We start from the raw sequence: 22,915 nt of genomic DNA, 5'->3' as shown, positions 1-22,915 counted from the left end.
CTGATCGAGGTCCGCTACTATCTTTTTGGCTTTGTCGGTAGCGAAAATGTTAATTCCGTGACCAAAAATCATAGTCTGGAAAAAGCTTCAAGTCGGGAAATACCGTATCTCGGTCGCGATGGTCGAAAATTTAGTCGCTGCGGTTAAAAAATTATTCGCGGCGGTCGAAAAATTAGTCGCAATGGTCAAAAAATTAGTCGCGGTGGTCAAAAAATTATTCGCGGCGGTCCAAAAATTAGTCGTGATGGTCGAAAAATTAGTCGCGGCGGTCAAAAAAATCGTCGCGGTAAGGTCGAAAAATTAGTCGCGCCGGTCGAAAAAAGTAGCTGCATGGTTGAAAAACAAGTCGCGGAGGTTGAAAAATTAGTCACGGCTGGTAAAACATTATTCCCTGCATGTTCAAAAAAAGTAACTGCGGTCAGAAAATTAGTCGCGGCATGATCGAAAAATTAGTCAGTGGTCGAAAATTTAGTCACGGCTTTCAAAAAATTAGTCGCGGCATGGTCGAAAATAAGTGGCGGTGATCGTAAATTAAAAGACATACAAATATGCTTAAATACACCAAGTCGGGGTTGACAATTTATGTTTCAACCGAGGCGTGTCGATCACATGCCAAAGTTCGCCTGAAAATCAAATCGAGAAGGCTCTATGGACGAAGTCAAAATCAAAACATAAAATCGAGCCGGTCGGAACAAAGTCGAACACAAAGTCAGAATAAATTTGAGTTGGTCGAAAGATAGAAGCGAACAAAAAGTTGAAAGAAAAACCCAACACAAAATCGAAACATGAAATTGAATAAAACTATTCATCACAGTTGAACTCAAACATTATACAAAACTTTTGAAAAATCTTTTTTATGAGAGCTCTACTTATCAACTTCGCATATAACATAGTGGCAGCCGATGCAAAGATTGGTTGGAATCGTTTTAAGTTTAGCTGACATGAGAGAACTTTGTTAATTCATTCTGGTAATGGATGTTTTTACATTGTTTTCTATGATTTGTTTGAACTATCTAAGTTTACTTCAGTTTTAACCAATAAGTTGATGAAAACGAAGTGTAACGAATGATTGATTGATGGCTGAAAAGCTTCTTGTTTCTTAAAGCTAAGATTGCCGTCGGCCCTGGCACTGAGTTTTATATATGAGCTTTGTAAAACTTTAAGCATATGGACTGAGGAAGCCATAGCAAGTTTTTTTCTTCAGCAGAAAATCTCTCATGGCAACACAGGTTGCAAGCGCTACCTGTATACTCGGCACGATAAATGATAAAACTGCATTCGAAGATTTTTCTGTCTGGCCGGGGGAACAAAAGCGCTGCTTAGTATAACCCTTAGACTACGCACATTACTCACGTTATATACTTTACTTTTCCCTAAAATATGAAAATCCAAAGGTTTTTTCCGACTGGGTGATATGACGAAGAACTAGTGAATTTTCGGTTGTCATAAAAGTTTCTGACCTTCGGATTAACTTAATATACCTTTTTTTGTTATTATTAGTGTACATAATTAAGCACAAATTCAGGATATTACTATCCATCATGCCTGTTTTCAATGTCCATTTTGGATTCTTCAAAGTTCAATCAAATTGTTACATTTACCGATAGCGCCTTAAGTTATTCAGTAAAAAGCGTTACATCTACCAAAAGCAAATGATCAGAGCTTCGCTCTATGAAACTATCTTCATTGGAGAGGACTTATCAATGTAATTCGGATCTGAAAAAGCCAATTTTCCTCTTCAGCACAAAGTTTCTTATTTCGAGTGAATAGGCAACAAACGTCTGAGTAAAAGTATCGCACTGATTGTTTCCATTTTCATGCTGAAAATGTTTCACATTGCATGAACAAATTTTTTACTCCGATTATTCAAGAAAGATTTCACTACGATGCAAATCTTAAAGCAGATGAGGAAAACTGGCATTTTTAGACCCGGACGATTTTGGTAAGTCATTGAAATCAAATATTGATAACTTTTTAGAGAGTAGCTATGATCAATTGGTCTATGTAAACCTTGTACTGAATTTCAAAGTTCAATTTTGATCGCTGCGCAAAGTTCAATTTATCGACAACTCTATTAGCGCTATTGTAGACGAAGGACGGCTAAGATAAACTAACATTACGACGATGCATTTTATGCTGATATGTGACTTCATCGATAAAATGATACATTTTGCTGATATATATGCATTTTTATAACGCTGGTATGTAGCCTTATAGCTGTGATAAACTTATTAAAGAGTCATCAGGTGGAACAATATAGTAAGGAACTTGGCGAGTTGGAATGCTGGACGGATGATCCTTATGGATATCGAACATGAGCTGAGAGCTATGGATCAGGCCAGATTAACCACCGATGGAATACACTTTGATAGCCTTGAAGGACAAGCCTGGTTGAACAGAATATTCCCAGAGCGACTGGATGAAATGAAAGTCGAGCTCTTTGACACGGGAGTGCTGAAGAAGGAAGAAACCTCGAATGAGCCGGCAATTTCAACCTTTGTGCCGCCTAAATTAGAAACACGTTTGGGAGCGGTCCCAGCCGTGACGAACTACAGGACGCAAAGTTCTAGCGAGCCAGGACAAAAGACAGATGTACAAGACCGATTGGGGGAAGCGCCATTGAGAAGAACTGTCCATCCAAGACGAAGATTAGGACCTGTCAATTCGAACGCGCAGACGACCAGCACCTCTAGATTGGATACAAGATCAGAGACGACAAGCACCAGTCGAGAGGAGCGACGCCCGGACAGGAGCTCTTTGATGTGGTCGAGGCCCATACCTTCTCCCTGGCATATGTACAAAGAGGATCTGATGAAATTGAACCTTCAGACGGTGAGCTTTGCAGCAGATGCCATGAGGATGTTGAATGGAGCGAGATTGTCTGTCAACGGACTGTACTCAATAACAGGCGTGGACTGGTTGATAGCCGCTGGCATAAACTTCGGCTCTACAACTGCCTTGAAATTTGCCGATTTAGAGGGACTGCCCTAAAACAAGTGAATGCGAGGTCATTGCAAGGTGTGAAGCTGAATCACGATGAAGGAAATCGAGAAGAAAGGCCCGGAAAATTCTTTGCGACTAGGGCACCTAAAACTGCCCTAAAACAAGAGGGACTGCTCTAAAACAAGTGAATGCGAGGTCATTGCAAGATGTGAAGCTGAATCACGATGAAGGAAATCGAGAAGAAAGACCCGGAAGATTCTTTGCGACTAGGGCACCAATAGGACAACACGTTAAAATGTTCAGAAAGATAAACGCACCTCCAGGTCATGTAAAAGAAAGAGCGTACCCGAAACAAGTAAGCCAAGAAGGTGATGTTCAGAGATACGGTTGATTGAAGGCGATCAAAAAAGATGAGATCATCTTTGCTGCATATGACAAAGCAGAAATGAGGAAGGCAAAAATCATGGTTGTCGCGAGCTCAGATTTCGTGTACACCTCCAAGTCTCTGTTTTGGCCAGATGTTATAATGTTGGCAGCGGTCGACCTGGATCTAATGCAATCTGTGTCGATGGCAACCGGAGTACAACGACAGACAGAAATGAACCCAATCACTATCGTGTATGCTGGCATTAACGACCATCTACACAGTAGGGGTTTCCTGAGAGCCTACAACAGCCGAAGACGCTGTGTGACCAGCTATAAAGGATATCCTCGAGTCAATGGGTGAAGTAGTGGACACTCTGAAAGAAGGTGCCTTCACCAAAATAACACCGAGAGCTGTGTTTGCACTGTCTCCGGGATATACACAGCTCCCAGAGAGGAATATCATATCTGCGACAAATCGTGGAATAGAGATGAAGAATCTGAGGCCACTCAGAGCTGAATTACCTGCGGTGTGGTCCGACATCTCAAATGCGATGCAAGGATTTAAGGACCATTCACTACACATGCTAGGGTTAGACGAGGTACTGGGCTTGGAACTGTCAAACTTCAGCCGACAGCTGAAGTTGAAGCCAGGAATCGACGATGATCATAGAGTGATCGTGGCGATATCAAACGATTTATGGTTCCGGGGAATGGAGATAAAAGAGGTAGGAGAGAGAAGGAAGAACTCCAAGAGACCAGAGCTCACTTGGAAGCGATGGTTTTGAGAACGAAACCAGAGGCTAACAACCGGCTGCACTTGACCCCTCGCATAGCAGCATTGGGCGCGGATGCTTTCGAGCGAGGGCAGTAATGATCAGGAAGATTCATGCCTACTTAGTGAAAGAGGTAAACATGGGCGAAAATGCTGAAGAAAAACCAGCCGATTTCGTGAACAGAGTGTGCCAAGTGACCCTGGAAGCTTTCTGGAAACAGAATGCGAAGAGAAAAGAAGACTTTGACCGGACTGACATCATGTTGGAAGGGCTAGGAGCCGGATGGACCGCGTCCTTCTTGGCGAAAGTATACCCTTCACTTTCTCGATATCTGATAAAAGAATTCCTCCAAGTAGTCGTAGAAGTATCGATCGTTGAATTACTAGCCCTGTTCGTGACGTTCGGCGCAGAGAAATTTGTGAGAGGACCAGCAGTACTGCTCACAGAGGGAGTGCAGAATTTGCAATTAGATGGACTTCTAATTTTGATCGCGATAACGCATGGAAACTTGGGAGGATTGATGAATTTGACACGCTATCCGGAGCAGATGAGAGAGAACGTGAGGAAGTCCGACGTGAAACGATCTATGGATTCCTGAAACAAGATAAGAGATTTGCGACATACTCTTATTCAGTACCTCCTGCAGCAGAATCGATTTGGAACAGGAGAGGATGAAACGATTCAGAGAGAGGAAGACGTGCGACGTCATGTTGGGGGCATGCCCCTACTAACTGATCTGAGCTTAGCTATGAGCACCGATCCCATAGCACTGATCAGAGGAGCCACGGAGTTTGTGACGGTAATATATGGACCTGCAGTCATGTTTGCGTTCCCTGATGTTAAGGTGGAAGCATACAGGAGGTCGGTGCTGCAACTGAACCTCATATCAGCAGTGGACGGAAGCGTGCTGAATTGGTGTGAGCAGCTTGTACTGCGAGAGCACATGAGCGAAGACTTTTTGTTTGCAAAGATATCGGAGCCAGAGATGACGGTCGTTAACTTTGACGATCACTTCCGTGATCGTATGGTAGAAGTGGATAGAGGAGACATCGAGGTGTTCCCAAAGCTCTGGAACTTACGGCCGCATGATAAAACGGACTGCGAGATCACGAGAATTCCTCGTCTAATGACTGCGTACCATAAGGTGAAAGAAGAGACGAAAGGCTGGGGTGATTACAAGAAACTTCCGGAGGAAACCCCTGATTTTTCTCTGATAAGAAGGATGCTGCTCAGAGCAGTCTCCGCAGTGCAAACCCCTAGGATGGGAGCCTTTGAGACCAACGAGAGGAGAAGAGCGAAATTCTCTGAAATGATGGATCCATGTTTCATTGGCAGAAACGTTGCAGTGCTACAGTATACGCAGTTTACTTACACTGATGAAGCAACGAGGAGACGAATGAGCAATGCCGCGACTCCAAAGCCTGGGAGGTTTGACGACGAATGGGGCAAAACTGGGTCTAGCGCCTATGATTATGAGAGGCAAGGCTGACTTACCAGAAGCCTCCCTAATCTTAACGAGTGTAAAACCAGGGTTAACGGTGGGAGGAACCCTACAGACTAGAATCATGTTAGCACCCTTCGGACATGAAGAGGTCAAAGTAGTTCCGCTGGCAGACTAACTATACCGAAATTTCCTGATGGGGCAAGGAGTGAAGAGCAAGGTCCCTCAAGTTCAGGACAGAATCCGAGACGAGACGATGGGCAGGGAGGAAGCCGTCGATCGGATGAACCTATGCAACAGGATCCCGATCAAGCCGCGAAAGAAGACAATAAGGCTTCGACAGGAGAGATGTACAGCCTGGACTTCAGTTTCTTCAGCGATTTTGAAAACGGCATGGACACGTTGGAAGCGACAACTGAGCCGGCAGACGAGGGAACTTCCACGCTGGTACCTCCCTCGGCCTTCTTGGGATCGAGCTGGGACTTACCGGAGAGCAGCCCTCCGAGCAATTCCAAAAATGCCGAACCGAGACTCTTAATGGAATTACCAAGGAGAAGAAGGATAAAAGGCACTGCCAGAGTGAAATTCTTGGGAACGTTGCCCCAAGAGGAGTGGGAGGTGCATCATAGAGACCATGAAAATAGGACAGGATGCAGAATGGACGGAGTGGCCTTCATGGAAGAGGTCTGGGCAGTAGTTCAGAGCTACGGAACCCAATCTATTTTGAAACTAGGTCTCAACCGACCACTAATGCGGGTGGTCCTTGATAAACCTGACGAGTGTGAAGGGAGATTGAGCGAGTTAGTGATTGACTCAGCCACTGACGAAAGTGAGGCAAATTCTCCTTTAAAGATGACGCTGCAAGAAGACAAGGAAGAAGTAGTATATCTGTCAAGGACCCGGAAGGGAACGATGCGATCGAAAATGGTGATTGACAGAATTAATGAAATGAAAATGAAACTGGGTAGCAAGGTGACATTGAGGAAAACGGGGAAGACAAAGGTGGATTCCGAAATCTCGATGAAAGCCGGCAACTCAGCTAAGAGAAAATGCGTCGAAGAAGCTATGGACTTGGGACAGGGTGATGATCGATTGCCTGGCACAGACAGGATGTTGACTGAAGTAGCGATGGTGCCACCCATTCTCATGGCAGGAATAAAATCAGCCAGTTACAAAACTAAGAAGAGTGACCGCACTCTGACTGGAGCGACGTTAGAATTGGAGATACTCAGCCAATGTTGAGAGAGTACTCTTAAAGACTTCAAACCGTCTCCCATGAATCACGGAAAGGGAAGCGTCGTAGGACAGCTGGTCCCAGTCGAATATAACCGACTGACAGTGTCGGAAACTGCATCGTTTGATGAACCCGCCGGTGGATACATGGAGATGTTAGAGTACAGAAATTCGGCCAGAGGACACTTAATGGCTCTTGAAGACAAAAGTGCCATGGAAGGTTATTGGGAGACAATGATGCAAGGCACCACCCTGAAGCAGAAGGCATACGGGACTCTGGTATGGTCTGAAATGCACGTGGAAACGATGGAGCAGTTGGTGAGCCTTCCATGGAAAGCGGTAGTGTTGCGATACTTCGAAGAAGAGATGAGAACCAAAGACACATGCACTGATGGCAATACCCTATGTGAGAACAGAGTTAAAACTAAGGTTCGCTTGGTGCATGATTGGACTGACTCGCGGGGAGTATGATTCGGAAGAAAGGAAAAGATCGAAAGAGGAAAAGGTGATCTTAATGACGAGTGTGAGAGATCTGATGACCCAAGAAGGAGTAGCAGTATCGTGCGCGAAGCGGAGAGACGCTCTCTGTTTCGTTCGATTTATGATAGAGCAGATTTCAGTGCCAGCACTGAGCACTTGTGTCAAGATGCTAAATGAAGGCGATGAACGAGCGAAAGCCTTGCTCTTGCTTGCACTTTTGGACATATATCAGAGCAAAGCAATGCGAGTAAACATGAAAGAACCCGTGGAACTAGAACCGAAGAAAATAGACAAAATAAGGAGGTTCTCAAACAAGGAGCTGATGCTCTCAAAAGAATCTATGGGAGCACTGCCGAGATCCAGTGAATATTGTGGACTGATCAGGAAGAAGTCATACAATTACGTATCCGGAATCACAGGGATGGCGTACAATCCCTTCATAAATGAAGACATACGCGATTGCTTCTTTGATTACGAGCAAGCAGTGTTGCTAAGATTCTGGACGTCAAAAATCGTCACGATAAGAAGCGCTACTAATCAGCAGACCAAGCTGTGACTAGTCTTGGAAGAAAAGGTGACTGCAACTTCAGTACCAAAATCTGACCACCGAGTGGAGTTTGGATTGGGATTCTCGGACGAATTGCTGATGAAACCATCATGGTGTCCGAGTCCCAACGCCGATTCAATATTACGGGCGACACACGATGTGCAGAGGGAATTGAACTGAGACTGTAACTTGCGTGACCTGAACGTCATCTATAGTTTCATGACAACGGCCTCTAAGAGCAACGGAGAGGACAAGGTAGAATTTCCTGGCTGGGGACCAGAGGACTGGGTCAAACCTGGTAGTTGTCTGGCAGATGTCGGTGGACTGGAAGGTCACATCTGTGGAAGTCTGGATTGCGTAAAGACCCTGGAGAAACAACACAAGCAATTGACGATATTGTTTGGGAATATTGTGATGAAGGCGAAAACAGAAACGGAACTGATTGCAGACTGCCATGAAGGAACCGTGGTGAATCTAGTGGTTGCACCAGGGTTCTACAGCATGTTTGGTTCTCTAGAATCACTATGGAATCTAGAACAAAAAATGAGATGGTCACTACCATCAGTGTAGAAGTGTTTCCAGGAGTGTTGCAAAGTGAGCAGAAGTATATTGGAAAATGGAGAGAAGCGATCGAGGCGGAAATGAACATCCGGCAGAAGGAAACTTATCAAAGACCGACGGGAACGAGATATTTGGTGGGATCAACTCTAGCTCCAATGTGCAAGAGCAGATACACAGTGCATTTCGTAGCAGTGGATATGAAAAGTACTAGAACGATCGTGGATCAAGCCTTCTCAGTGCCGAAATGAGTAAGACCAGCAAGAATATCAGAAAAATCTTACGAGTTACTGTGCAAAATGTTCTCAGCAGTTCCATAGAGAACCAAAGAGGAATTAGAATCGATACTGGGAAAGAAGTTCATTGGATACGCCAGTGGGAACTTCAGTGACTTTGAAGTACAAAAGCAGAAAGGATCAACAGTCACGGATTACAATGCAGTAGATGAGAATGATGAAGTCCGGCGAGTGACGATGGTAGTGGAACTACTAGTGGAAGCTTCGGGGAAACGTATTTGGAGGAGCATCATGTCAACACATGACGAGTTCCCCTGCCATTGCTTACTACAAACATGGTGGTACCCCGGGCGTAGTAATCTGGTGTTGATCTGGGACTGTGGAGAGCTGCTCTCGATGGAATTACCAGACTCATCACAGCCCATAACGATAGTGATAGTGGGAGTTATGTTGGCGATACGATGGCTGGAAGCTCATGTGAAGGAGAACAATAGACAGGAGGCGCCTACGAAAGAACAATTGCAACATTTATAAATTTGCATTTTGATTTTAGTTGGTGGCTTTAGAGACACTTCCTAATTACTTAGAAAGGCTTGAGTGGAGAGTATTTTAGAATATTCCAGCCTGCATAATTGTTTTTAATCAACTAGGACAATTGATCACTTTGTGGTGACATGAAAGGCTTGGGTAATCTCTTGAAGAAGGAGATTATTTCATTGTTCCTTCTAACCACCGAGTTCCTTAGTTTTCAGGACCAGTAACAACTAGATTTCCGAGAGGAAGAAGCATAGAAGGATACTTTTAGTTTGTGGGTTGGCAGGACTGTCCTGCGTTCCTTCACTTTTAAACCTAGAGAAAGTTTTAAATCGGGACATAGACGTTGGAAGTCTTAAAAGTTGTTTTACGTTAAGTATATCCTCGAAAGTGCAGATTGGTGAAAAAATTTGGAATGCTAAAATAGTGTAGTATGATGCCATTTATATTCTGCAGTGAGTCGATATGACGTGGATAAAAGTGACTTTATGCATTTTGTAAATTCTGTTCATTGACACTCTACCAGTTCGATGAAGACTACAAGACTCAATGAGGACATTGACCGGGCTGTCCGGGGAGTATGTGACCTTCGACCAGACTGTACGAAAATGCAGTTTTGGATTTGAATTTTTTTTGGAACAGAAAAAGAGCAGCTAGCCTGGAAGATTGATGGTTTTTACAGATTAGTGACGTTATTTGAACGATTAGACAAATCGGGAAGGGTTGGTGTTGACTGACATGTTAATTTCGAATTGTGACGTCACATTTCTGAGAAATGTTAAAAAGGCCATTTTGCGACAGAAAACGGAAGAAAAAAGGAACAGCAATAGTTGCAGTTAAAACAACTACGAGAAAACAACAACAGATAGAACTGGAAACTGTCTGAAACCGCTCCGAGTTGTAACGATTGTGCCGCTACAATCGTTACCGAGCAATTCACACAAACGAGGAAGGGTTTTGGGACGACGTGTCCAGCCTTCCGGAAAGAAATATGAGTGCTATTTCCCCGGATTCCAGAATCGGGAGGGGTTACGGGCCCAAGATTCAAACTGTTTTATATAAACTTTTAGCTTCCTGGTCATGTCCTGAATTGAATTTAATTAACATCCAGATTCATTTTCAGAGAGTGAGAAGCTAGGAGTGAGGGAAAGGGTTGATCCATCTTCGATGGAGATGGTGATTTTTATCTACTGAACAAAAACAATAGTAATATAATAAATAGTAGTAGCCCTGTTTTTAGGAGTGACCTCGTGGTCTGGGGATACTGAGACCCAGCCATGAGCTCACTGTTCTAGCATATAATATAGTTATTTTTAGTGTTTTGACCGAAGCCGGAAACAAAAGCGTTTTTGTCGAACCGATGTTAGAAAGACCACCAAAAAGAACTGGCTTTGGCAGAGACGGTGAAAAGCATGTAGAGCTGTGTTTAGACGCTAGCCAGTCGTTTTAGAACCTAGCTTTATTTTCCGTCGATATGTACTTCCGGGCGAATGTTACAGTAACTAAATGAAAGGGCCCCTTTGGAATTCAGTTTTCATTTAAGTTTCGAAAGTAATAATGTCCAAGATGGAAATAAGAAGCAGATTTTTTTAGAGTAAAATCTTGAATTTGCGCCTAATTTTGTCCACTAGTGTAACTAGTTGTTACTTTTTTCCAGTACATTTTTTGTCAGCAATTTTCTGTTGTGGTCGGAAATTATTTTGCTAATTGCTCAACCAGCGGCACTTTGTTTTTGTCAGTATCGAATGGAATCAGTTTCAATTTTTTTGGCATTTAGAGCAACTAAAGCTATTAGCGCCTGCGTTCACTAATTAGCGCCTACGGTCGCTAAAGCGATTAGCGCCTGCGGTCTCAACCGGTCATTTTACGAAGATATCATTAGCCAATTAAAGCTATTGTGATATTTTGTTTGTAAAGTAAATTTTGATTTGAACTTTTTGGGCTACTTCTTGCACATCAACCGGCTTTTTTGAGGATCTTTACCGCAACAACTGGTGATGTAAAGCTATTGTTTCATTTCGATGTATTTCAGTTTTTAGATCAATGTGACCCAAGATCAATGAATAGTGACTCAGGTGGTGCCCCTAGTGGCATTGGAACAAATTTTACCAATCTACACGTGGGAGATCTGGTTTCTCTGTATCATGGTGAGACAGGTCGATACTGTGGTTTTATTAGCACACTGGGGCTAGTAGATGACAGATGTGTGGTCCCACTGGATGCTGGGAGTATCAGGCAGCCACCCAAAAAGTTCAGAGGTGAGTCCTCCGTTGTTGGTTTTATTTTTTGGTGAACAAAAGCTTGAATAATATTCTTCTTTCCTTATTCTGTTTAGACTGTTTGTTCAAAATCTGCCCAATGAATCGCTATTCCGCGCACAAACAATATTGGAGAGCTGCCAAGCCTTTTGCCACGTCGATAACATCTCAGCAGAAGTCCTTGATTGACAAACTAAGGGTAAATAATTTCTTCAAACTTGACTCTTCTCGGTTCGAAATCGTTTTCTTCCAAAAGCTGTGACTGATTATAATAGCCTATTAAAAAAAATCTTATGTTTTGGAAGTTATAGTTGTTAAAAACCATGTAAATACTTCGGGTATTTTTCAGCAATCAGCAGAGCTTGAGCGTAAGCAAAATGAAGCAGAGGGCAAAAAGTTGATGGGCACCACTGTATGCTACGGTGGAATAATTCAGCTGCAACACGTTAAGAGCAACAAGTTCCTAACAGTTGTAAGCAGGCAAACAGGAAACACCGACAAAAATTCTATTCGTGTTACACTAGACATCGCAGGATCTGAGGGATCTTGGTTTTATGTACAGCCATTCTACAAGCTAAGATGTATCGGGGACCCCGTAATTGTCGGGGACAAAATCATACTGCAGTCGGCAAGTGTGTCTTCTAACAACTACTTGCATATTGGCGACGTTCCTCTGCACGATAACAAAGACTGCGTCGAGGTGATTTAGAAATATATCTGGTGTTAAATCTGAATTTAATTGATATATCTTATCAAATGTTTTTTTTAGGTCAACTGCACGAACGAACTAACTCCATGGCAAATTAATCTCTTCATGGAAGCCAAAGAGAACCTAGAGGAAGTCCTTAAATCGGTGAGCTGTATTTTACTATTTAATAATAATAAAAAAATAGTCAGTTGCTGTGGAAGTAGCACCGAGTATTTCTTACACAGTCATTTATACAAAAAAAAACTATCGAAACGTTTTGTCAGCTTCCGTGAGATAGGGTTTTTGTCGGCTTTCGAAGTAATGTTAGAAGCAGAGATAAAGTAAAACCATTGTTATTCAGCAAAAACGGAATACATCCCTTCTTTGCACTTAAATATTCCAAGAAGTGAGATTTTCAAACTATTCCTCTCAACACTGCAATAATTTTTGAATTTCTTAATTTTAGCTCTAAAGCGTCTCCGTCTTTTGATATTTTCTGAAGCGTATGTTTTTTTGCACGAATCCAAAGTTTACCAAACTCATCTCTCGGAACAGTAAAAATGTAGTCTTTTCACAGATCTAGAAGCATACAGTTTTGACAGCATGGTATGTCAATGACATGTTTCAAGCATACTTTTCATTTCAGGGAGACGTAATCAGATTATTCCACACGGAACAAGAGAAGTTTTTAACACTGGATGATCATAGTAATCGAAACTATGTTTTTCTCCGAACAACGGCGCGTGCAGCCGCTACGTCTGCGACTAGCAGCAAGGCGCTGTGGGAAGTCGAACTGGTTAATTCATCGCCTCTCAGAGGTGGAGCAGGAAAATGGAATTCGATGTTCAGGTTCAAACATCTTGCCACTGGATTGTACCTAGCAGCTGAGCTGGACTTGGACACCAGACCAGATGTCAACAGGGAGAAGTTGCGAATGAACAACGAGGTTTGCTCTGTCGCCACCATTAACCTTTACAATTGGTTTCTTAGAAATCAGATAGTTATATTGATGTAGCGTATGTGAACTTAATTGTCGATCTACCCATCAGTAAATAGAATTACTACGCTATTGCTGATGCAATGGAAGATCGGAACCTTAAATTGAAGTTGTACAGTGAAGTTAAATTCTACCCTTCGTATATTTTTTGGGCGATATATTACAATAGGTGGTAGGTTCAATTTCAATTATACTTCGCATAGGTGGTAGGTTCAATTTTTTGTTATACTTCGCACATATTTATAATTTTTTTTCAAAAGCCAAATTTTTTGGCAAAAGAAGTGTAAAATTTGAGTTTTTGAATAGCAATTCATTTGGCAGAGTAATGTGTTTACAAAAACTATCATAGTAGTAGAACAATTGATTGAAAATGAGATGACTATGTTATGCATAATAGATCTGAAATTTATACATGCACTTTGCTCAAAATTACCACCTATTGTAACGTCTCAACTTTTTTGATGTTTTAGCCCGTGCATCATCTAGTGCCAGTAATGAACACTTCTGACGAGAGCGGGTCTGTTTTCGCTCTTATTCCGACAACCTCGGTAGCTAATGACGACTACGTGCCCCGATCTGCCTTCGTCAGACTGCAAAACATCTGCACCAGTGGAGCGTCTTCCAGTGGTCTGGCAATCACCCCTGGAGGGTGGGGAGGTTGGGTCCATGCGACACAATTGGCCATAGATGAACACGAGGACAAACCTGTTATGCTAAAAGTGGGAGTGGCAAGTATCAAAGAGGACACGGAGGCGTTCTCTATTGTGCCTGTGAGTGCGACAGAAGTCAGAGATCTGGATTTTGCCAATGATGCGAGCCAAGTGTTGGCTGATATCACGGGAAAGTTGCAGAAGGCGCTCATTATTCCCAACGAGAAGAGGTAAATTTTGTGCGGCTTAATTTGTCATAGAGTTAACGGACCTTCTACTCTTGATTAGCAAATCGTTTTTTATCGTCTCTGGCAGTTAAGCATATGTACTTCATAGGATTCTTAGAATTTCATATGCAGTCAGAAGTAACTTTGTTATTATTTAGTCGTTTACAAATAACATAGCAAAGTTGTGCGTTTCAGACATGTGCAAGCACTGTTGACAGACCTCATATTCTTCGTTGCAAATCGACACAATGATGGATCAGACCCACTGCAACTAGGAACCAAAAACGACCAAAAGGTGGACCCAGACAGAGAGCGACAGAAACTACTGCGTGAACAAGGAGTGCTCGAGCAGATTTTCAACCTGTTGAGGATTCCTCTGAATACTGACAATGCAGATGGTCCCTTTTTCAACATGGAGGACTTGAAGGACTCCAGTCACAGTGCAATCAAACATATTTACAGATTGTGTTATCGCATTCTTAGATTTGCCCAGCAGGATTACAGGAAGAACCAGGTGAAATTTTTCAAACTATTCTCCGATTGAACTCATCTGATTTTTCTCTTCATTTCATGAGCCCAAGATTGAAGTGATTTTGTGCGGTTTTTTTTGCGGTTTGACTCCTCATTTCCTTCAAGTTAAATTCATTAGCAAATCACGCTTTCCAATAATTAAAGGCGGTAAAAATAAAACTCTATGAATTTTAGTATAAACAAGGAAAATTAATTTTCAAATTTTCTACAGAATTAAAAAATTTTGATCAAAAAAGTGCCCGAAATAAAAGATTCCCTTGAAATTCGATTAGCCTTAAGGCAAACCATTTTTCCGCGAAACTCGAATATTTTTCAAAAGGAATATCATTTTCTATTTGTCTGTTGACTATGTATAAATTTTATATGCAAATGGTCCTGTTTATGAATGTATAACGGTTTCCATGTCACTTATTTTAGCCCCCATGTCGTGAACAATAGGTACAGTCACTACTAGATTTTAACAGCAGACAGATTTTATCTTCTGGTCTTTCCTTTTAGTCTATCTTTTAACGATCTATCAACATCTAGAGTTCATCTGCGAAGCATAAACATGGCTGATGGAATTAGATTTCTTTTTTGAAGAGATCAATTAAGTAGTTATATTTTGGATAATAATGGCATTGGCGGATTTGGGTGGGTGCGGGGGGGGGGTCGGGGGGAGGGGGGGGGTCGGGGGGAGGGGAAGCCCCATTTCCTCAGGGGTTCGAACCCTGCCGACCCAAAGGGTCCTCCCTCTGTTTTAGGTCCTTTGGCTGACGGAGCCTAAAATTTTTCTAAAGGCTCTTGGCGTCTATATTGAATAATTTTGAGGGGGAAACACTCCGAAAAACGTGATTTTTGGACTGTTTTTTTTAAATGTTTGCCTGCGCCGCAGTAAATTTGGCCAAAACAGTGTCATTTTAGTATTTTGGGAGAGCTCGGAAAATCAATTGGATCAAACTAAATAAAAGTTGACCAAATTTTCGAAATTTTTTTGAAAATCCGCCCCCTCAATAAAATCCTAGAACCGCCCCTGATAATGGTGCCAATGGTTGCAAGTGTATATTAAACCTTGTGTTAGTTTTAAAGGCGTCTAATTGTTTAGTTTCTATGCTAAAAATGTCAAATAAGTGCAATAAAATCTGGTAAATCATTTTGGCAAATTGCTGTATATTAGGTTTTGAGATCGTGAAGGCGATAAGAATACACTGTATGATAATGCTAATTTGTCGGGCAGTGAAGACAACTTTCATTTGAGGTTTTATTAGTTGTCTGGTGTTTAATTTCATTTGCGTGTACGTTAGGGTCAGGTGGTAAAAAGTCTGGGATCAATTTGTTTAATAGAAGTTTACCTTCAAATGAGTGAAACTCCCTAGGGGAATATTTAGAAAATACCAGCAACCACACTTGCCAAGTGGTCGGATTAACGGGTTTATTGTCATGAAAAGTCGATCAATACTCTCCATTAAAACACTTTCGATTTAAACGGCTGTTTCCTGTTTAAAAAGCCTTAAAATTTGCTAACAGTGGTTGATTGAACGGCGGAAATCATGTGCCGAAATCATGAATTTTTAAAACAATAAACTGAATGTTTGAATATATATTTTTTTGAGCTTTTTAAAGTTTTGATGCGTTTTAGGAGTACATTGCGGGGCAGTTTCAATTCATGCAAAGACAAATCGGATATGACATCTTGGCAGAAGATACCATAACTGCACTTCTGCATAACAATCGAAAACTGCTGGAAAAACACATCAGTACAAAAGAGATAGATACATTTATATCTCTTGTGCGAGAGAATAAAGACTGCAAGTATCTGCAGTACTTGGCCGATTTGTGTGTCAGTATGAATCAGGCAATTCCAACCACCCAGGAGTTCATTTGTAACCAAGTGCTCCAAGAGAGAAATGCGGACATCCTGATTAAAACTGTCATAAAAACAGTCACGGTTAGCTTAACTTGTTACCAAGTGCAACGTGTGTTTTAATTTTTACAATGCGCGCAGGGCTTTCTTCACGTGACATGGAGTTTGAATTAAATGTGATGATTTAAATCAGAAAGAATGAAAGTGAACTTTTGGAGTTTTATGGCCAGGAAAGTCGTATAAAGGGTGATTTTTAAAAATTAAAGCTAACGGTTTGAATTGAAGATGGATTTATGAAAGCTGGATTGAGAATTTAAAAAAGAATGCTTTTCACAGAAAGAATGATTGTGAAACAGGCTTCACAAACTTATAGATTCTGTGTATTTCCTAATAAATAAAGTAAGAAAGGTTTTGCATTCAACAACAGCACAAAAAGCAACGAACGAGTTTTGAAGCGCTGTATAATAATTCACTTTGCCAGATGGGGAAATTTAATATTGATTGCTACAAAAAAAAACAATTAGTGTGGAGAAGTTTGATCAGGTTTTTCAATAATGAAGTGAATTCACTTATTTGTGTCGTGTGGTTTTGGTTTTTTTTTGGTTTGAAAAAAATTAAAATTTGTTCACGCTCACATTTAATTTTTCGAGGTTTGATTTTTGGTCCAATTCAAATTCATGTGCTAACTAAAAGGCCATTTAAGCTCTCCAGTAACAACAGACAGGAAATATGAAACTTGACTTTTAGTGTCAAAAAACGATTTTAATTTTCACATTTTCTAGCATTTAAAAAAGTATATTCTTAAGAAGTTTCCCGTAATGAAAGATTCTCGAATTTCAAAGAGTCAAAAAAATTTTCTGTGAAACTCAAAATTTGTTCATCTACAAATTTATGGAAATTTAAGTTTTCAAAAATTGCAGGATTTTTGCGAGACAAAATTTTACCACTATCCCAGCAGCTCAGACAAAAGTGACGAAAAAAAATTTATGTTCCGAACAACTAAAATTAATTTTTTCTGCGTTCTTCCGCATTTTATGTGGAATCTAATTTGAACCTAAAATCTATTCATTGATTCAACTTAAGTGAATTTTGCACCTCGGAACGAGTTAACAAGGTGTTCATTAGGTGACTATGTAAATTATGAGTTTTGCTCTAGCGAGAAATCGATGATATCTATGACGACGAACCCCCACCAGCCATCCAGATAGAACAACGGGCACCAATTGTGACCCTAGACCCACGTACGACAGTTACCGCAACATTGGCGGCGGACGGGACCACCTCGACAACAGACGCCACCAGTGTGCGGGTGGTGCAGGAAGACGAAGTCACGCTTGTGTGGGTCCCCGCTCCGGCCAGGAATAACAACTACAGGTGATTTATAGTCGCAGAGAAGTGGAATGGACAAAGTTTATTTCTTAAAACGAGCAAATGATTTGTTTTCGAAAATTTTGCATGCAAAATCTAACTTTGCTGACAAAGTGTCACAAGCTCACCCAATTTTAAATCCTTCTGTCGATTCCAAAGTCTTGCAACTTCCTATACCAGAACAAGTGGTCGATTTTCCAGTTAAGATGAACAACATTTTTCCACGAAGAGAGGACCAACTTATTAGCTGATCAGATCGTTCGCAGAACCATTGAAGCATTACTCTGAGATTATAGATTCAATACGCCAAAATTACGCCAAGATTCAATACGCCATTGAAGCATTACTCTGAGATTATAGATTCAATACGCCAAAATTAACACAGAGCTAATGTCATCAGAAAGTCAATGTTTCGCTTTTTTGTCTTCTTTTCGAAACATTGATTCTCTCCGCCTGTTAACTCTCTTGAGAAGGCAGCCGGTCCCAAGCCCGGATAAAGGAGGAGGGTTGGGGCGTGGCGAGCCCTGTAAAACCAGCCAAGAACCCACATTATGAAAGTCCCAAAATGTATTCAGAATACAGCTACGCCCCCCGCGGGAACTGGGGCCACCATGAGTGCCGTCATGGTGGAAAATGCTAATCCGGCACAAAAACCGCTCCAACATACCAAACACCATATCAACATCTGCACCTGGAATGTTCTGGCGCTCCTACAGCCAGGATCTCTCGAGCTCCTGGATAAATCCCTTGAAAACCATGGAGTTCACATTGCCTGCCTTCAGGAAACTAGAATTTCCGGAGACAACACGCATAACACCAAAAACTACAAAGTATACACCAGTGGGTATGACGACAACCGAGGCATCCACGGAGTTGGTATCGCAATCGACAAGAAACTCAGCAGCTCCGTGCAATCATGGAAAGCAACCAGCCCCAGAGTTTGCTCCGCCCGCATCTTTGCTAAACCCTACCCATTATCCATTATATGTGGATATGCGCCGACTGAGGACGCAGAAGCTCTCGACAAAGATGAGTTTTACCGAACACTACAAAAGACTCTTGAAGAATGCCCCAACGGTGATGTAATTATCTTAGCGGGAGATCTAAATGCCAGCCTAGGACAGGCATACCCCGCGGAACAACAACACATAGGTCGTTTCATAAAAACATCGAAACGAAACGACAATGGAGAACGCCTCGCTATGTTTGCAGCTACGAACGACCTGGCAATTGCAAACACGATGTACCAGAAGAAGAACCACCAGCTATATACCTGGATATCACGCGACAGACGAACCCGGAACCAGATAGACTTCATCCTGATCAAGAGGAGATGGCGCACAGCGATCAACGATATCAGAGCAAGAAGTGACAAGATTTGGATCGACAGCGACCATAGAATGGTGAAATGCAATCTGAAGACGAAACTTCGTACATATGTCAAAACCCATAGAACAGTTAGACTCAACCTCGATGCGCTCCAACATACAGGTACTTCCAGGAAATACTGTACGGCCCTTTGTTCAGTAACCGAATCTACCAGCAACGTGAACCAGAAATGGGAAATCCTAAGAGACAGTATGATATCATCGGCGAAAAAGAATCTGGGAATCTCGTGCACCGTAAGGAAACCTTGGATATCTGATGAAACCCTCAAAGCCATCAGAACACGTGAAAACCTCAAGGCTAAGGGCGCTGAACTCTCGAAAATAGCTGCGCAACGAAAGCTGGTGAAAAAACTCATCCGAAAAGACAAGAACTGCTACCTCGACATGAAATCGGATCAAATTGAGGACGCCAATGAAAGAGGACACACTAGAGAGATGTACCGCCTCATTCGGACTTTGAGTGGTGCCAAATCGAGTAGTTCACAAACAGTCAAAGGTCTCGATGGCCAACAAATCAGCGATAGCAAGGAAGTCATGCAACGATGGGCAACTCACTTCTGCCAACTTCTGAATGCTGACAACAGCCCGGCCCAACTGCCCAAGGTCGTCTCGAGTACTGGAGTCTTTACGGATATAGATCAGGGAGAGCCGCTAAGAAGTGAGATTGAGGTTGCACTAGCAAGCCTCCATAACCACAGAGCTGGCGGGTGCGACCACATCCCACCAGAACTGTTCAAAAAAGGAGGTGAGAGAATAGTACTTCTTCTGAAAGACCTCTTCAAAAATATATGGAGAGAAGAGGCAGTCCCAGATGAATGGCGAACGTCAATACTCCTGCCGTTTCATAAAAAAGGTGACAAACTAGTGTGCAGCAACTATAGAGGAATATCTCTGCTCTGCATTGGTTTAAAAATCCTGGAAGCTATACTACTCGCACGTTTTGACGACCTCTACGACTCATACGCGAGAGATAATCAAGCCGGCTTTAAGAAGGGAAGAGGTTGTAGAGATCAAGTTTTCGCCCTACGACAGATAATCGAGCAGCGAAGTGAGTACAATAGACCCACAGTGATGGTCTTCATAGATTTCAAAGCTGCCTTTGACAGCGTCAAGAGAGATGCCATATGGAAGATCCTGGAAGATCACGGAATGCCAGACAAGCTGCTTAGGATTCTCAGGAACATGTATTCACAGTCCAACAGCATCGTGCGAAGAAACGACAACCTATCAGAGGCGTTCCACGTGGAAACAGGAGTCCGCCAGGGTGGCGTCCTGTCACCCTTCCTGTTCAACATCCTCATTGATCGGATCCTGAACGTCGCCACAGATAACACGAATCTAGGTATCCGGCTAGAAACCAGTATTACTGACCTGGACTATGCAGATGACATTTGCCTGCCAGAGGACAATCCAGATGACGCCCAGAACTTACTGAATCGAGTAGTTGACGCCGCAAAATTGGTAGGACTCCAACTGAACGAGTCCAAGACTAAGTGCATGTTCTCCTGTTGCGAGCCAACGGTGCTATTTTGTAATGGTGTTAAGCTAGAAAACGTCACTGAGTTCGACTACCTAGGAAGCCGCATCACCTGTAACGGAGACATTACCCCAGAAGTTCAGCACAGAATAGCCAGCGCGACTAGAAATGCTGCGCAGCTGAAGAAATTCTGGAGTAACAGAAACATAACCACCAGGACCAAAAGCAAAGTGTACAAAGCATGCGTAAGAAGTGCTCTCCTATACGGCGCAGAAACATGGCCGGTTAAGAAAGGGGACCTGGCCAGGTTGTCCTCATTCGAAACTAGGTGTGCACGGCGATTTGTCTACAATGGATTCGAAATAGCTACCCAGGAACTGCTTCGCAAAGCACAACTTGACTCACCTATGGACTATGTGCTGAGGCGTATGCGACTGAAGTGGTGTGGACATGTGTTCAGAATGCCGGATGAGAGAGTGACGAAGGAGGCACTGTTCTTCGAGAAGGCGCCCACTTGGAAAAGACCAAGAGGTGGGGTCAGAAGAACATGGAGATCAACAGTCGCTGCTGACCTCGAACGTGTTCTGAAACCACCGAACATGAGGGCAGACAAGTGGAGATTGTGCTGGAAAGATGCCTGCATGGAGGCAGCCCTGGACAGAAAGCGATGGCGTGCGATAGTTCGGGACTCAATATGTGGCTGACAATGGGCAGTAGTGCCTTAGTCATGATGATGATGATGATGATTACTCGCAGGCATCGAGCTTGGAGCGTTTTTAATTAAGTGTGATGTGCAAACCAATTACCGGTAGTGCTGAAGTAATTTTGAAAATAATTTTTATGCTAAAACTTTTGATTTTTGGTCGTGTTCATTCACGAAAAAAATTAAACCACCCATTTTGATGACCCAATGTTGTTTAGCCTGCAAAGCAATGCCTCGGCTGCAGCGTCCATTCTGTTGCACAACTCACAGGGGGGTGGTTCTATTGGGCAGGAGAGAGAGGTTTGCAAGTCTCTGAGGCTACTAGCACTTGGGGCCAAAGAGGGAGTGAAAGAAGACCAAAGCATCCTGGAGTATTACAGGCGAGTTCTTTCACTTTTCTAAGATCACATATTCAATTCTTCAATTTTATAATCGTTCTATAATCTTTCCGTAGGTTTAAGTCTTTTTTGCATCATTGACTAATGCCATCCCATTTCTATGGTAAATTGATTTTCTTGAAGGAATAATCGGCCATGGAAAAAACGGGAAAAAATTTGATTTTTTTTCTTCAAATTTAATGCTTGACACTTAAGTCGAAACATTTAAGTCGGTTAATTGAATGTGTACTAAGTACATATCAACAACCCAATTGTGTTTGATAACGCTTTTTATTGCGTTTTACACCTAGACTTAATGTATTTCTTTCGAAGTTACCTTAAATGGAAATTGTGTTGTATGGAAATAGTGTATATAGTATTAACGCCTGCTTGAAATAATTTTGGTATGAATCAATGACTCCAAATTTACTTGGATGCCCGCTCTGAAGTTTTTAATTGGGGCTGATGGTGTGTAAGATTAGAAGGCTTTCAATGGTACTTGGTCTACTTTGAAGTAGGTGATAGTTGAAAGCCAACAACAATCGTTTATTTTGAGCAACTTCACTGAAATGTGCTGCTTGTTTGGGAGTGAACGGATAAGCTAACTTTGATCAGAAAATGAGTTCTTTTTTGAAGCTCAGACGAGGCGTACTTTGTTTTTTGCATCATCAGATACGGAGAATATTTCATGTGTTCCTCTCATATCGTGGTGCTAAATAGAATCAAAATGAGCAACTTTGCACTGTTGTATGTAATTGTTACTCAATGGAAGAGGACCATTGCTTCGTGTGAGAGAATTCATGAGGTTATTACCCTTCCAACAATAATATTTGAACACGAAAAAATAAGTGTTTCATATGAAGAGCAATGAACGTAATTAAGACTCTGATCAGGAAAAAGTCTTAAAATGCTCTAAGAACTACAGATGTGGATTTATACATATTAATGCATATTAATGCATTTGTGAATGCACTTGGATAAATATGCGCTTTTGAGTTCAATATGTATTCATTTGCTGAAAGTTAGGTAAATTGTCATCTCCAACTACGAGCGTGGAAATGGTGCGAAAAAACGTGAACGACTTCTAGTTTCGATTGTAGAATTTAACTTAAAGGTTTCCCACTGGAATAAAAACTTAACCTCATTATCCAGTTTTCTCAAATTGAGTTAATTTTATCAAAAAAGTGGCAAGTACAAACTTGTCTTGAATTTCGAAGAGGGATAATGCCGTATATTTTTTTACTTCGAAATAAAAAACAAGTCATCACAGTTTTCCACCTGTCAGTTGGCTATGTAG

At 42.0% G+C, this 22,915-nt stretch overlaps 1 protein-coding gene across 2 annotated transcripts in view; it reads left to right on the top strand.

The window, feature by feature from the left end:
* LOC134838864 (inositol 1,4,5-trisphosphate receptor type 1-like) overlaps positions 1-22,915 on the top strand; it is a 466,592-nt gene that overhangs the window by 367,578 nt on the left and 76,099 nt on the right. The window contains exons 2-11 of one of the 2 annotated variants that reach the window (XM_063854157.1): positions 11,147-11,369; positions 11,447-11,568; positions 11,719-12,069; positions 12,139-12,222; positions 12,704-13,003; positions 13,525-13,934; positions 14,127-14,445; positions 16,081-16,389; positions 17,462-17,679; positions 21,460-21,621. In XM_063854157.1, the coding sequence (XP_063710227.1) occupies positions 11,171-11,369; positions 11,447-11,568; positions 11,719-12,069; positions 12,139-12,222; positions 12,704-13,003; positions 13,525-13,934; positions 14,127-14,445; positions 16,081-16,389; positions 17,462-17,679; positions 21,460-21,621 (2,474 nt within the window). In that variant the 5' untranslated portion in view covers positions 11,147-11,170. Of the gene's footprint in view, positions 1-11,146; positions 11,370-11,446; positions 11,569-11,718; positions 12,070-12,138; positions 12,223-12,703; positions 13,004-13,524; positions 13,935-14,126; positions 14,446-14,879; positions 14,901-16,080; positions 16,390-17,461; positions 17,680-21,459; positions 21,622-22,915 lie in introns of those variants that run through there. The other variant, XM_063854158.1, reaches the window with a different exon arrangement.

Source organism: Symsagittifera roscoffensis, chromosome 2, assembly GCF_963678635.1.
Source record: "Symsagittifera roscoffensis chromosome 2, txSymRosc1.1, whole genome shotgun sequence".
Taxonomy (NCBI): domain Eukaryota; kingdom Metazoa; phylum Xenacoelomorpha; order Acoela; family Convolutidae; genus Symsagittifera; species Symsagittifera roscoffensis.
The sequence above is the reverse complement of the archived record's forward strand: the minus strand, read 5'-3'. Positions and strand labels throughout refer to the sequence as shown.